The 13,761-nt window shown below is 35.7% G+C and overlaps 1 protein-coding gene across 9 annotated transcripts in view; it reads right to left on the reverse strand.

Annotated features, from left to right (window-relative positions):
- The window catches only part of Asator (tau-tubulin kinase asator), a 139,096-nt gene that overhangs the window by 21,459 nt on the left and 103,876 nt on the right, over window positions 1–13,761 (reverse strand). For 5 of the 9 annotated variants that reach the window (XM_085956259.1, XM_085956258.1, XM_085956265.1 and 2 more), the window contains exons 4-19: window positions 12,812–12,977; window positions 12,115–12,265; window positions 10,351–10,492; window positions 10,180–10,252; window positions 9,170–9,299; window positions 8,927–9,066; window positions 8,488–8,607; window positions 7,160–7,255; window positions 6,944–7,042; window positions 5,850–5,927; window positions 3,247–3,426; window positions 2,232–2,309; window positions 1,636–1,768; window positions 1,204–1,320; window positions 1,002–1,094; window positions 234–361 (exon numbers count right to left, since the gene is read on the reverse strand). In XM_085956259.1, coding sequence (XP_085812385.1) covers window positions 234–361; window positions 1,002–1,094; window positions 1,204–1,320; window positions 1,636–1,768; window positions 2,232–2,309; window positions 3,247–3,426; window positions 5,850–5,927; window positions 6,944–7,042; window positions 7,160–7,255; window positions 8,488–8,607; window positions 8,927–9,066; window positions 9,170–9,299; window positions 10,180–10,252; window positions 10,351–10,492; window positions 12,115–12,265; window positions 12,812–12,977 — 1,924 coding nt within the window. The remainder of the gene's footprint in view (window positions 1–233; window positions 362–1,001; window positions 1,095–1,203; window positions 1,321–1,635; window positions 1,769–2,231; window positions 2,310–3,246; window positions 3,427–5,849; window positions 5,928–6,943; window positions 7,043–7,159; window positions 7,256–8,487; window positions 8,608–8,926; window positions 9,067–9,169; window positions 9,300–10,179; window positions 10,253–10,350; window positions 10,493–12,114; window positions 12,266–12,811; window positions 12,978–13,761) is intronic. The other 4 variants (XM_085956262.1, XM_085956261.1, XM_085956266.1 and 1 more) reach the window with 2 other exon arrangements.

Consider the following 13,761-nt stretch of genomic DNA (forward strand, 5'->3'; position numbering starts at 1 on the left):
ATGTATTAGTATGTAATGTGCACTTTGAAGGCACAATATAATAGTAGGATGGTGGGATATAGCTGGAAGCAAGAAGAGTTAAAAATGGCTGAACCTCTCCTTACGCATCTGTATTTACTCATCATCGTATAACCGCATTCTGGACCATATCAACTCTGTACTTCCATTTATCAACATCACTGTGATAGAAAAAAAAATTGTAGAGATGATAACGGGACTGTGAAACAGCTAACCTGTTGTAATGCGGAGACATTTTCATCATCAATTTGCGCAAATTGTGTGAGGCTTTGATCCCCTCGGCAGATTGGTTTGGAGACAGCACCCGAAGTTCCACCTGATCCCGGACGGACTCCTCTACGACCTGAAATATTACAAGTCAATTGCTCACTTAAACTCACTAAATCTTGCGAGAAAAGTACAAACCATTTTGGTACTAAATTAAAATTGAGGTTTAATGTCACATAGTTTTAAATAATAAAACATTATTGTGTTATAATTATAATTAAAATAAATAAGAACAATTTCACTAAAAATTGGATTGGAAAATTGGAAATTTTTGAGGAATTAAGAAATACACATTGTGAAATTCAATTTTCAGCAATTATCATATTATTATGCACTGTTTGCAGGTAGGCGAGAAATACGTTACTTAGGCCAGCACATTCTAAGGGACGGCAAATAAAGGAAGAAATGCAAATAATACAACTTTAGAGAGAAGTTTCAGTGGAATGTGCAGATTTTCTCTACATATTATATCTGTTTAAGATAGCCACATAGAAATAATAAATGTAGGAAGTAATGAATTTACACAAAATTCCCTGAGATTTTACAAAATGCTTCAAGGGCTCCATCAAAAGTTTGGGTATCGCTGCTTTAAGCGGACTTTAAGGTTTCAAAATACAATTGGATGATTCATTCAGTTTCATTTTACAATAGCATAAATATTTTTAATAGATAATTTGAATCCCATGAATACAAAGTATGCTATTTCAAAAGATTACCTCTCCTCTGGGCGGAGTCCGCTCCTTGCTGGCGAAGTTCGAAGGAATAGAGGCTGTCAACTTCCGTCACCACCCGAGGACTTCCGCCTTCACCTAGAATAATTAATTTTATCAGAAAATGTTCACCGCAGATATGACTTAATGAATGAATCTGTACATAATATTTATGAGATAAATAAAAATTTGAAAGAGAGACCAATACCTGGCGTGGTGCAGACGGCGAGGTCTTGCACACAAGTGGGTGGTGCGGTAACAACTCGGAGTCTTCCGAGGGTAGCTCCTCCGTGCTGGCCGGCCGGTGATGCTCTGTCGCCTGAACCTGTCATAAATGTTTACAATCAATACCATTCATTTTCATGACAGCCGTTTTAGTACAGGGGTTGTTTAACTTGTGGGTGGGGGTTGCGAAATATTTTCAATAATAACAATATTTTCTTTATTTAATAAGCCATTTTGCTATACAGTTTAAAATGATCTGTTTAAACACAATATGTGAGGGGAATTCTATTATTTCAGACAATTGAAGTAAGGCCAAAGAACTTTGTCACTAATAAAGGCTAGTGGCTGACAGTGCCTTGTGTGTCAAAATGATTATGAAAATAAGATATTTGAAAAAATGAAAAAAACTATGTACCTCCGAGGTTGGCCCTGGGTCTGCAAGGAGGCACAGATTGCCTCTCGGGTCTGGAGTGAGGTCCTTCTGTGCGACATTCTGACACCAACTGCTGTTGCTGTTGATTGGATCCCGCCGCAGCCGATGCGCCGCCCTGTAAACACATTGATTAATATAACACTCCTACAACATTCTTAAAATCTCACAATCAATTAAACCCTGCCTAAATCCAACCATAATAATTTATGTATGCCATGGGCACTTTCAATATGTAATTTGTTGTGTTCAAATGTAAATGTATATCGTGTAAAATAAATCAATTTGAACATCACTCAAACATAAAGCTGTTCACGTAAAAATTGATCGCTTTGACAATTTTTTGAAGGATTTTTTAACTAAGAAATTTGAGGATGTTGTAAGCTAGGGAAGAGAAAGAAGAAAACTTAGTAATGTGCGTGCAGAGGATGGGCGAAACTTAGATCCGGCACATTATGACGCACGGAAGACCAGATGCCCGATAAGTCCCTGGCAGACCTCTCAAAGATGGAAAGTTGGTTGGGTTGGGTTAAGTTAGCTCAACTTCTCAAAAATCTGAATAATCTAATTATGAATTGTACCTTTACATTTTCTTCTGTCGATCTGGCCGAAGGTGCGACATTGTCAGCATCATTCTCTGCAGGTTTATCGCTGCCACCCTGTATCACAATATACCATTAATAAAGATGAACCTTTTGATTTTTGATTTGAGTCTTATAACATACGTAATAATACAATTAATTATTCAACCCAATGTACGGTGAAAAGAAATAAAACTACGCCACACATTTACTCCACGAGCTTGGAATAAAATGTGAATGAAAAGTATTTATGGCATTTCTTTTAAGAGCATTCTTTATAAAATAAGAAAGATAATCACAGTGTAAAATATTTTATAAAATAAATTAAAAAAATGGATGATTATACATTAATATGTTTCCAGTATTTTATTTCTATTCTTGTAAATCTGATTTCATATTATTTTACAGTCAATAATTTTATTGGTTAATTTCTTGCCATCTTCCATTTTGAAATAAGCTGTCAAAACAACAGTGACCAGTGTTGCCATGTTTACTGAAATTTCAGTAGATCTACTGATATTTAATATTGAATTAAAGCAGCTGTCAAAAAATTCATGTTATTTCTTCAATGTGTGTGTTGAGCTAGCACAAGTATCCAATAGGTAGGGTGGAATAAGAATCATTCTGTCACCCATATTATGCTCTGGTTAGGAACAAAAATAGTAATTCAATTTCTTCAATAATTAATATTATACAATGATTCTTACAAGATGACTTTTTCCAGCATCATATGAAGATTTTATTAGAATATTCTTTACCAGGATTGTCATAATTCAGAAGATAGTAAAAGGAAGTGTAAAAATAAGCCCTAATTAATAATACAATTAATTTATTGATTACATTCAGTCAACAATCTGATACGGATCTTGGCCGAGAAACGTGAGTCGATGATCCGGATTCAAACATATATTGAAAAAAATAGCACATAAATTCAATTGATGCAGGATTCGAACCCACGACCCTGAGCCACGGTTTTTACTACTTATGAAAGATGTGAATGGAAGACTTAGGATACCTGTGTAGCATGTTTGACCCTCTTTCCTGGGCTGGCGGGTTGTGTTTTGCTTCCGGCGACATCTGTTGAGGTGATCTGGAGCGTACCAGCAGCAGCTCCACTAGCGGCCACCGCGTTACGCCCGACCCCTAAAGAGCTGGCATTCGTTGCCGTTGCATTGCAGTTCTTGTCAACTGACACCTGTGCAGAACAGAGTTCGTTAAATCATCAATCAAGATTTGAAAACATAACTAAATACATCAATCTACATATTGTTCTAATTTGGTGTTTCATTTGATTACCATAAATTGGTGAATCAAAATTAAATGGTCTCGTTTATTTTATTAAGTCCATTAGGAACTCACTCCTAAATTCAAATAGAATAGATATTTTTTAAATTATTATAACACCCCATATGGCAGTGGTGTTTAAACTTTTCGTTTCATGGTGTCCTCAGTGTATAAAGATTCTTTCACAGCACCTTTTTTCCGAATCAGATTCAAGATTTATTTTTAGCTTTTCCAAAAGTCAAAAAGTTTTATTTAGCCAATTGAAAGTGTCATTTTTTACGAGTTAGTATATTTTTGATTTCTTTGCCATTTTTTTTTTTGTAATTTCAACCTGAATAAAGTACGGATTTTGAATTAATGGACAAATAATGTAGGGTTTTCAAATAAAAATATCTAAAGAGCTCACCACTAAAATAAAAGACGATAGGTCTAAAATAGAGGACAAATGCTCATAGTAGGGAAATGGGAAGAGCAGTGGGCATGTAATTAAGATTGTCTGTAATTATTATTTTTGTCAAACAGCCTGCGATGACCTTGAGGATTGTTCACACTTTAAATACCACTGCCATATGGACATTATAAAATACAAAAAAAAAAAATGATTAGATTATTTAAATATATTTTGAATACATATAAAAATTTTCAGTGTTTCTAAATTCTGCGTGAAATTTTTCAATGAGTCACTTATTATCGTAATTGGACAGCATTGTACATTTACAGACGAAGCAATGTTTTCACAAAACAAAAATATTAAGCTCTATAGATTCTATAACTATGTATTATTAATTTTCTAATTATAAAGTTTCTACAATTGAGGAGATGGATAGAAGAGGAGTATAAGTACTTAATTACAGTGTTGATAAAAAACACATTTAAACATTTTAATGTTACTTTTTTACTTTATAGACCTCCTGGCCGACTTCGGGTCCTACTCAGACCCCCCGCCAAAGTACCTCCCCCTCCTTCGCTACATGTGTAAAACAATGATAAGCACTAATGCAATGTCTAAGTTCCATTATCTCAAAAATTGGATTGACGACATCGATGTTTGTTTACATGTCTATCTGGAAGTCGTGAAAACTAGTGAACGTTTCAGATCGATCGTGGCAACATTAGTTTTATTTTAAGAACATTATATGGAATTTTAAATCTATGGATATATGAAAATTAAACATGGCAGAAAAACTCAACATAATATTTTTAATCTATCTGTTTACATTATAGAGTAGATTGAAGACATCTATTATTAGCTGTCACAGATCAAATTGATTTTTGGTAAAGGTAAGAAGTAATCATGAATTCTAAGAACAATGTCACATCAGAACACTCCAATACTCAAGCCAATCTTCTATACAGTTCCTCTTAAATCTGGAGTAAGTATCGTGGTGAGGAAATCATATATGACTATTTCAAATGAATTCATTTAAAATAAATGCATTCTTCACTTACGATACTTACACTCTCAGGTCCAGAAATCTATAAAGCTATATTATTGCATTATTTTTATTTTTCTTATCCAATTTGAAGTTCTTCCTAGCAGTTGTCGAACATTCTTTTAAAAATGTCCGTGCATAACGCAGTCCAATTGTAATTATTACATGTATTGTCAACTTAACTGCTAATGAGTTTGAAGAGAATCAATATTGGAGTCAGGTCAATAATGATTTTCTTTTTAAGCCACCACACCATCACAAATGTCCACTCAATCAATAATACAAAAGATAATAAAATCAACAGAAGCATAAAAGATAAAATAATAATGAAGCCGCGTAATCGCCCCATCACAAAAACCCACCGCCATTTTGATATATCTAAAAAAGGGAAGAAACCGCCACCAAATGAAAATAATTATGCATACTGTGAAGAAGGCCACATAACTGATACATATTGCGAGCCATCATGATAGCTGACTGAATTCTACAACTACAAGTTCAATACTAACGTGATATATAAAAACCTGTTGCTATTTCCACATATTTAACGTTTTATGTTGATTTTCTCAACTTGATTAACGTACTTGTATTAGTTCAGTCCTAAACACCTCGTTTAATTCACAAAATGATTACATTGAATTTGAATTTACCAAATCAGAGAAGAGATGTGTATATTGATCTTCTAATAATTTTATGCTCTATGAATTTGTTATAGATTGAAAATCATCAATCTAACCAACGTTGAACATCTACCTGTGACTACTAAATACAGTAAGTTATCATTTATGAGTAAATTCAGTCAGTGATCACAATATGCTGCAGTTTGAAACGTGCAACCCTCGAGAGGATTAAAAGAAAAGATGAGCTGATTGCGTGTGGATGGATTGGAGTGTTGGATTACCTTCTCCTTATAAAGAAAGTGTGTGGCGGTCTCTGTGGCCAGCGCGGTGGTCACTTCCGTTTCCATCCTGCGCCGAGCCTGTCCAAACAATTCACAACATGACATTTTAACTCATTCGCACATTGAGAAAATGCTACTGTGATGTGTTTGGGCCAATTCCTTCCAAGATACCATCCTAACCCCACCCTTATGCAACAACAACTTATTGCACACTGGCGTAGTGGAATGATATTAGATAATAATCCGTTCAAGTGCATTTTCTGCGGATCCTGATTGTTCCACATAGCAACCCCTTTTACACCCCACCCATCAATACAGTCCATTATTTCTCTTCTAAATTTCACGACCATTATATTTGTATCAGTCAAATTACTAATACTTTCCGTAATGACATTCCTGAGAGCCTAAATTAAATGACAGATGAAATAGACTGAGAACGGTTTACATATCTGGTTCCGTACATGTCCCATGCCACAATAAGTAACCTCTACTTTCTGATGAGAACATAGACAACTGAACGTTCTAGGTAAGCATAGATAATGCGCAAAAGTCATAAAGTATTTGAAAGAATTAACAGTGAAAACAGTAGGTTTGAATATTTCAGATATTTTCATATTCAAAACGAATTATGTTAAGTAAAAATCCACGTGCACTTAGATCATACTTTGTAATTTTTTTTTTATTTCAAAGTACTGCAAAGTCCAATGTTATACTGGCCATGATATTTTTATTTGTAAATTTTGTTGATAATTGTATTTTAAAAATCCACCACAATAAAGTGCACATACATTGTTCTACATAATTTGTTTCAACAGAATAATACATAAGAATAACTCTTCCGATAGTTTAGAGTATAATAAAGAAACCTATATATTTCTCATGATTACGCAACTAGTGTTTTGTTAATTACATAATTTAAAATGAAAAAATTACCAGGACAACACTAAATTAAAGCCATCTTGTGAACTACAATAACCTCTTCAAAACTAGAAATAATAAAACTTGTATGACTATATTAGCGGAACCGAATTACAAGCCCTGAAAAGAATTTTAAGGGAAAATACAAAGTAGAATAATCATCAATTGTAACATACGTGGTCTCTGTTGTCGGCCGGTTGAATGTTCTCTTGATTATTGTCCGGCTGGCCGTGGATGGGCAATTTACTTCTGGCTAAGTCAGCTTCGCCAAGAATCTACGGATAAAACAAAAGTATTTATTAATTATCAATAGCCCAACCGCAGGATTAGGATACAATATTGATCTTAATGTCAAAGACTTCAGAGTAATACAGTTTGTAGTTATGGATTACCTTGACGTAGCTATCAGGCACTTTTTCCCAGTCGTAGGGGTCTGCCTCCGTCACCCCTCGCCTTTTCATCGACCTCTCGAACATGGCTATCAACATCTGGAAACCAACCGGAAAATTATCACAACTGTTTTATCTAAGTGTGCCACACCACACTCGACATGGTAGTCTGCTTAGGATTAATGAAAAGAAAACTCTAACAAGAATGAATGTGGTAAAAATCCTAATTATTATTAATCATAATACATTATAGCATCGTTCTGAACTGTTTTACAAGAGATAAAAAAACTTCTTTATAAGCACAAACATGAAGGTAGATTTTATAGATTGTATTATTTGCAGCTTTGCCACGTAAATCATTAGAGCACAAAAGTAGGAACTTGCTACAAATTAAATCACTAGCTTTAAGTTGTGATTATATTGAGATGCATATCGCGTACTGTCACGGCGACAAATTTAGTCTATGGTTTCGTCATTTTGCAGAATATTTTGAACAAACACAATCTCTGTATATTCAATGATGGAGTAACCTAGTAACGAGTTCTACCGATTCTCAGGAATTCAATAGTATTTTGAACGGAATCCAACCCGCAGACCATAGATAATAGACAACATTCTCATAGAAAATACATAGTGCCAACCGCTAAAAACAAAACCTCCGCGATTTTGACATGATTCAAAAATGTGTAGGCATGTAGAAAATGATAAAAAACATTCATTGAGTCATGCAGGTGTCGATGCAATGCAGTACAACGTGAGGTGACCTCATTGCTGTTCTGGTGATTTCAGCAGATTTTGCCAACTGACAATGTTCGTTTAATGGTTCAAAATGTGCTACGGGATGGGAGCATCAGTCTGATAACATTTAACACCAAGAAAAATGACATTACACACTTTTTTCCCGTAGTGGCAGCTTACTGTGACGTCACGTGATAGTACGCGACATGCACCATAATATATTTCGCGCTTCAATAACTCCTTTTTCAGCTTCACTTTACTGTCTTATTATAATATAAATGTCGATAATTGCATATTTTCGTTCTTCCAATTGAAAATTTAGCAAGTCAACTATTGTCGTAAGATTTACAGTCAACCTCTTTTTTACTTCAGAATTGGTCGATTGAAGAATACGGTTTTATACACATAGTAGATGTTACAGAATCAATAACAATAATTATGGTGGTTCGCCATATCCGTGTTTGGTGCAGTAAAGACAACCGTCTAACGGCAAATAACAACACGTCTGCCACAATATTTTGGAATCAAACAACATGATATAGACACACTCAGTATGTAGGTGTAATTAATTGTAAAATGAGACGCTAGCTCACCCCATAGTCTGGTTTGTCAAAGTATTTGAGGACGCGGATATGATCCAAGAATTGTCGAAGGTCAGAAGGTAGGTGCTTCAGCAGCAACCGATGATCATATTTGTCTTTCATCTGGCCCACCTGAAATTTCAAACAAAATGTAATGACCGTTGCAACAAAATAGTTAATCCTTCACTGCTTAAACGTACCAGCCATGATGTAATAGTAAGGCTATTGTATATAAAAATGTATTGTTACTGTTGAACCATGAACTACTAATATCTATGAGAGCTGTATAATATAAGTCCTCGAATTCGAACGCAAATTCAACTTCGTAGTCGAAAGTCATAAATGAGCAGGAGTGGAAAATGTGAAGGTCAGCATAATTATGTTAAATGGACTGAAATAATGATTATGAAATTTAAGAGCAAAGGACACCGAGTGATAACAGTTTTCTAACCTGGTCTTTGTCTTTGATCTTTCTCCATGGCAGCTGCCCGTTGACGAACTCGGCCAGCATGTAGAAGAGAGACCACAGATCATCATGGCGACCCATCTCTTTGTTCTTGTGAGCATTTAGAGATGCATATCGGACCGTACCTGCAAAACCAAATTGAGTACTTAGAAAAAAGGTCAAAGAATAATATAAGCCATGACTGATAACGTTTTCATATTCAAATGAAAGATGGGGGTGACGGCGTACCTCTGAAACCGGCGATGGCCCTGGGAGGTCTGACCTGCCCCGTCCCATCTCGATATTGCCGAGCCAGTCCAAAGTCCAGCATGTAAACTCTGCGCTGCGTCGAAGGCAAGCGCCCTATACTAAAATTACTCTGAAATAAAACATACATACATCAGGTTGACAATGGATATTATAGTAAAACATGCCTAACGTCAGTAAAAGAAAAAGTTTCTGTCAATTCCGAGTTCGGTGAATGATCAGTATTTCTATATTACTATATATTTTGTTTTCTACATCACTTTAAACCTTAAGCAGAAAAATCGTTTAAAATTAATAAAAAAAAAATGTTTACAGTGACATTCCAGCAACTTCAAAAATTCCACTTAAAAAAAATTACTCCATTATATAATGAAGTTTCTGGTAAAGCCTCAATTACATTGAGCTTCTTTACGAACTGTTTATTGGCGAATTTACAATCTGCCTGTAAAGTCGCCCAGTGTAATCATCAAATAAGCTAATAAGCAGGTTGTTAACACTCTACCGAGAAAAGTTGAAAGCCGGTCAACTTTACACGCTACACGCCGGCGTGTGGGCCTACTGCGTCTGCGCAGTACCAACCTCCCGGTAAAAAAACGAACTATGTTCTGTCAAAATAGTCGCTGGCTTGTGGCTTTTCAGCGAATGGAAAGTTTTGTTTGTAATCATCAAATCGCAGTAGCTGAATCGCCCGCTTTTAAATTCGCCAAAAACAGCTTGTAAAGAAGCTCAATGTAATTGATGCTTAAACGTGGTAACCCTCGATGTCCGAGCGGCTAACGCGTCGGTTTATAATGTCTTGGGTCCCAGGTTCAAATCCTGGGTCTGGCAAATATGCATAATAGTAATAATGGATAATGGATATTTTATAACTTCAAGTCATATACATATATTACTTTGAAGTTGATATACTCAACTTGGTCACTGGTGCACTTGCATTCGTTCGATCTTCAGAACCTCAGTTACGAAAATAAATTTAGGAACACTATACTTACAGGTTTAATATCTCTATGAAGAAATCCGGCTTCATGTATCGATTCTATAGCCTTTAAAATTTGCAGACCAAGCCTGTAACAGAAGGACACGACAAATGAACATTCAATCAGGAACACAGGCACTATGTAATCTCATAACGAACAGATTAATTGATTGTGGAGTAAGCAAACCTGAGAGTGGTGCTTAAGGAGAATGCTCCTCTCGGTTGCGCCCTTCTCAGTTCGGCCAGATTCTTTCCCTGTAACTGCATCACCACATAATTGAAGCGATCGTTGCGACCGCATCCTATGAAACGACAAGCGTGCTCTTTGCCTGAAAATAATACCATCTATTATTCAAATTGAAAGGTAAAGGCATTTCAGATGCTTATAATGGAATACACATTACTCTAGTCTACAGCTTATCAATTATATCCCTCATCCAAAGACAGACTATATAATCTACATGTTGTATACACAATGCCCACGGTGGCCGCGCGGCTTAAGCATTGGACTATAACGCCGTAGGTCCCAGGTTCGAATCCTGGGTCTGGCAAGTACACATATTGTTTATTCAATTTGTGGGTGTCAGGGGTATGGAGAGGTTGAGCAAGTGGCTGACATCCATTTCTCGTAAAAAACATCTGTCAATACAAACCTCTACTCTGTGGAGGCCCATATGATCCTATTAGGATCGGACATGTTCGAAAGAAAGAAGTATACATAATTTATCAATTAATGCCGTGCATCTATTCCAATTAACCATTTGTGCAAAAAAAAGAAATTGATGTTTGCCGTATTAAGGAAAAGAAATTTGTCTTATTAAAACACTCACAAATATTAACGGCAAAATTTCCTTTCCACGTAATTTGTTTGTATCTACATGTAGTAAAACAGAAAAACTTGCAATTTTGTAACATTGTTTCCCTTTCTGATACAATAATTTCTTTCAGATTAATACCAGTAGTGACAATTATGATTTATTCATCGAATTAATGGAAATCGCTATAAATAGTATAAATAGTTTATGGCAAATGAACCCAATTCGTATTAACCCATTGCTCACAGTGGCTACGTGTCAGGCCTATAATGGTGGGTTCTGGGTTCGAATCCCGGGTCTTGCAAATTCACATGTTGTTTTTCAGTGTTTGTTTGGACCTGATAGGTTGAAAAGAGTGACCAACATCAATTTTTCATAAAAAAAAATATAAACCTATTAATACAACCTCCACTCTGTAGAGGTCAGTAGCGAAGGGTGGAGGTAGACTGTTAATATCCGCCATAAATAGTGCACATTACACTTTGTTAGTCATACGTATTTGTTTTCATTAAACTAAGACTACAATTTACAGATGGTTAAAAATCAACTAAACCCTGCCAACCATGCACACTTTTTCATTCATACATATTTGTTTTTGTTGGATTAAGAATACATATTACACATATTGTTGGCTCATTTTTTTAAAATTCATTAAGCCCTACCTAAACGAAACAATAATAGATAAAAAGTATTATTCTATCTTAACATATCCAAAGTTATGTATGATTCAATTGCTTAATTTTAGATATTTTATAGATAGACGAGTAATTTTTGACTATTATGGCATGGTTTTCGAAGGGTTTAATTGAATTTTAAAAACTAACCAACGCCATCTGTAAATTGTAGTATTATTTCAATGAAAACAAATATGTATGACTGACAAAGTTTAATGTCCACCATTTATAGCGGATCTTAACAGCCTACCTCCACCTTTCGCAACCGGTAGAGGCCTATACTATGATCTTCTTAGGATCGGACATGCTTTAAAAAAAAAACACCTTTCACCAAGTTTTGTAGGTATCACCCTTTTTATATTAGAAGTTTAGATATTAGCGAATGTAATTTCACTCGCTAATTTTGCAAAAGAATTTGTTTATAAAAATGAGCCAATGATTGTCAAAAAAGTGATTACATACCTTGCAATTTCTTGAGCACGGCCACTTCCATCTTTAGAACCTGCTTGGGCTGACGGGCGGACTCCACTTTGAGGGCCACTTGCTCCGTGGTGAGCAGGTCCAGGCCCTCGTAGATCTCCCCGAACCCGCCCCCGCCTATCTTTCTTACCACCTGACAACAAACACCGTGCATTTAGATAGGATCATATTATATAATAATTCTTAAGTTTGTCAAAATTTATCGTTTCACAGAAGTTTGTACAGAGAAATAATTGCCATGTATATGTTCGCGCGGCTTAAGCGTCGTGGGTCCCAGGTTCAAATCCTGGGTCTGGCAAGAACACATATTGTTTTTCAATTTGTGTATGAGTCAGAGTATGGACCTAATAGGTTGAGCAAGTGGCTGACATCCATTTCCCGTAAAAACAATATCTGTAAAATACTAACCTCCACTCTGTGGAGGCCTATATGATCTTATTAGAATCGGACATGGTAGAAAAAAAAAATATGTTCTAATATGTGCCCAACAATCTCTAGATGTCTTGATCTTTAATCCTGACAGGATGTGAATTTTCTTTGAGTCTGCTGCTTACTTAGAGAAGACTGAATAAATTCAGATAGATCAACAAAGCCAAAGATGGAGTAAGCATGGTGAAAAGAAACATTCATTCAAGTCATTGTTTGTCAGATGAAGGGAAAAAAGAGTGGCGGGCGTTACCTTCCATCTCTCTTTGACGACGTGTCCGGGCTGCAGGAGGTCCTCGGAGGTCATGGTGATGCGAGTGAGGCGGCGCGAGCTATCGCTCTCCGCTCGCGAGCTGGCTCGGCGGCAAGCAGCACCCGAACCGCTCACGCGAGATCCAAACGCCGGGACTGTGCGGGACCTGCCCATTACAAACAAATATAGTTACTTTTAACTAATCATTTACATCAACGCCAACTAGTTTTTAATCACCTATATAAAATCATTCTAATCAAATTAATTTATTAACTCCGGCAAAATTTGATTTCAATTAATTCCGGGCATGTTTAAATGTCCATTGCAACATAAGACTCAATATGTTTGGGCATGTTTACATGCAAACATGCCAAGCGTAGTGAACAGATTAATTACTCAATACTAAGATTCAGTAATTGTTTATCTTTACCATATTCAGTATTTCCTCATTACATAGTAAGCTACATCCAAATGAATATGATTGCTTAGATCAGAGGTCAGCAATCGGGTGATCACAGGCACCCATGTGCTTTTGCAAAGCATTTTTGAAGTGCCGAACATTAACATAATATTATTGTTATTAAAATGCATACGTTTATAAATACCTATTGCATTTTAATTAATAACACAAATATGTAGATAATATTTAATATTAATGTTTTCCAACACATCACAGTAGCGTATGTTTGAAACAATTTATATAAACATAACTAGAATAGCTACATTTAGTCACCATGTTTGCAAGGTCGTTTCTGAGGTTGAACGGGATAATTTCCCCACAACTAAATGTAGCTTTTCTTCATATCTTTGGGTTATGATGATAAATATTATCTTTGTAATAGAAACTTTTTTTTCCTATTACTGTTCTCAGGAATTGTTTCGATTCAATCAGTTTTGACAGAATTGTTTGATTGCTCAACTCTGCGTGTATCACGCTGTTATAATAAGCC

This window comes from Rhyacophila brunnea, unplaced genomic scaffold (assembly GCF_057557595.1).
Source record: "Rhyacophila brunnea isolate RB1 unplaced genomic scaffold, BYU_Rbru_1.0 scaffold_6, whole genome shotgun sequence".
Classification (NCBI taxonomy): Eukaryota; Metazoa; Arthropoda; class Insecta; order Trichoptera; family Rhyacophilidae; genus Rhyacophila; species Rhyacophila brunnea.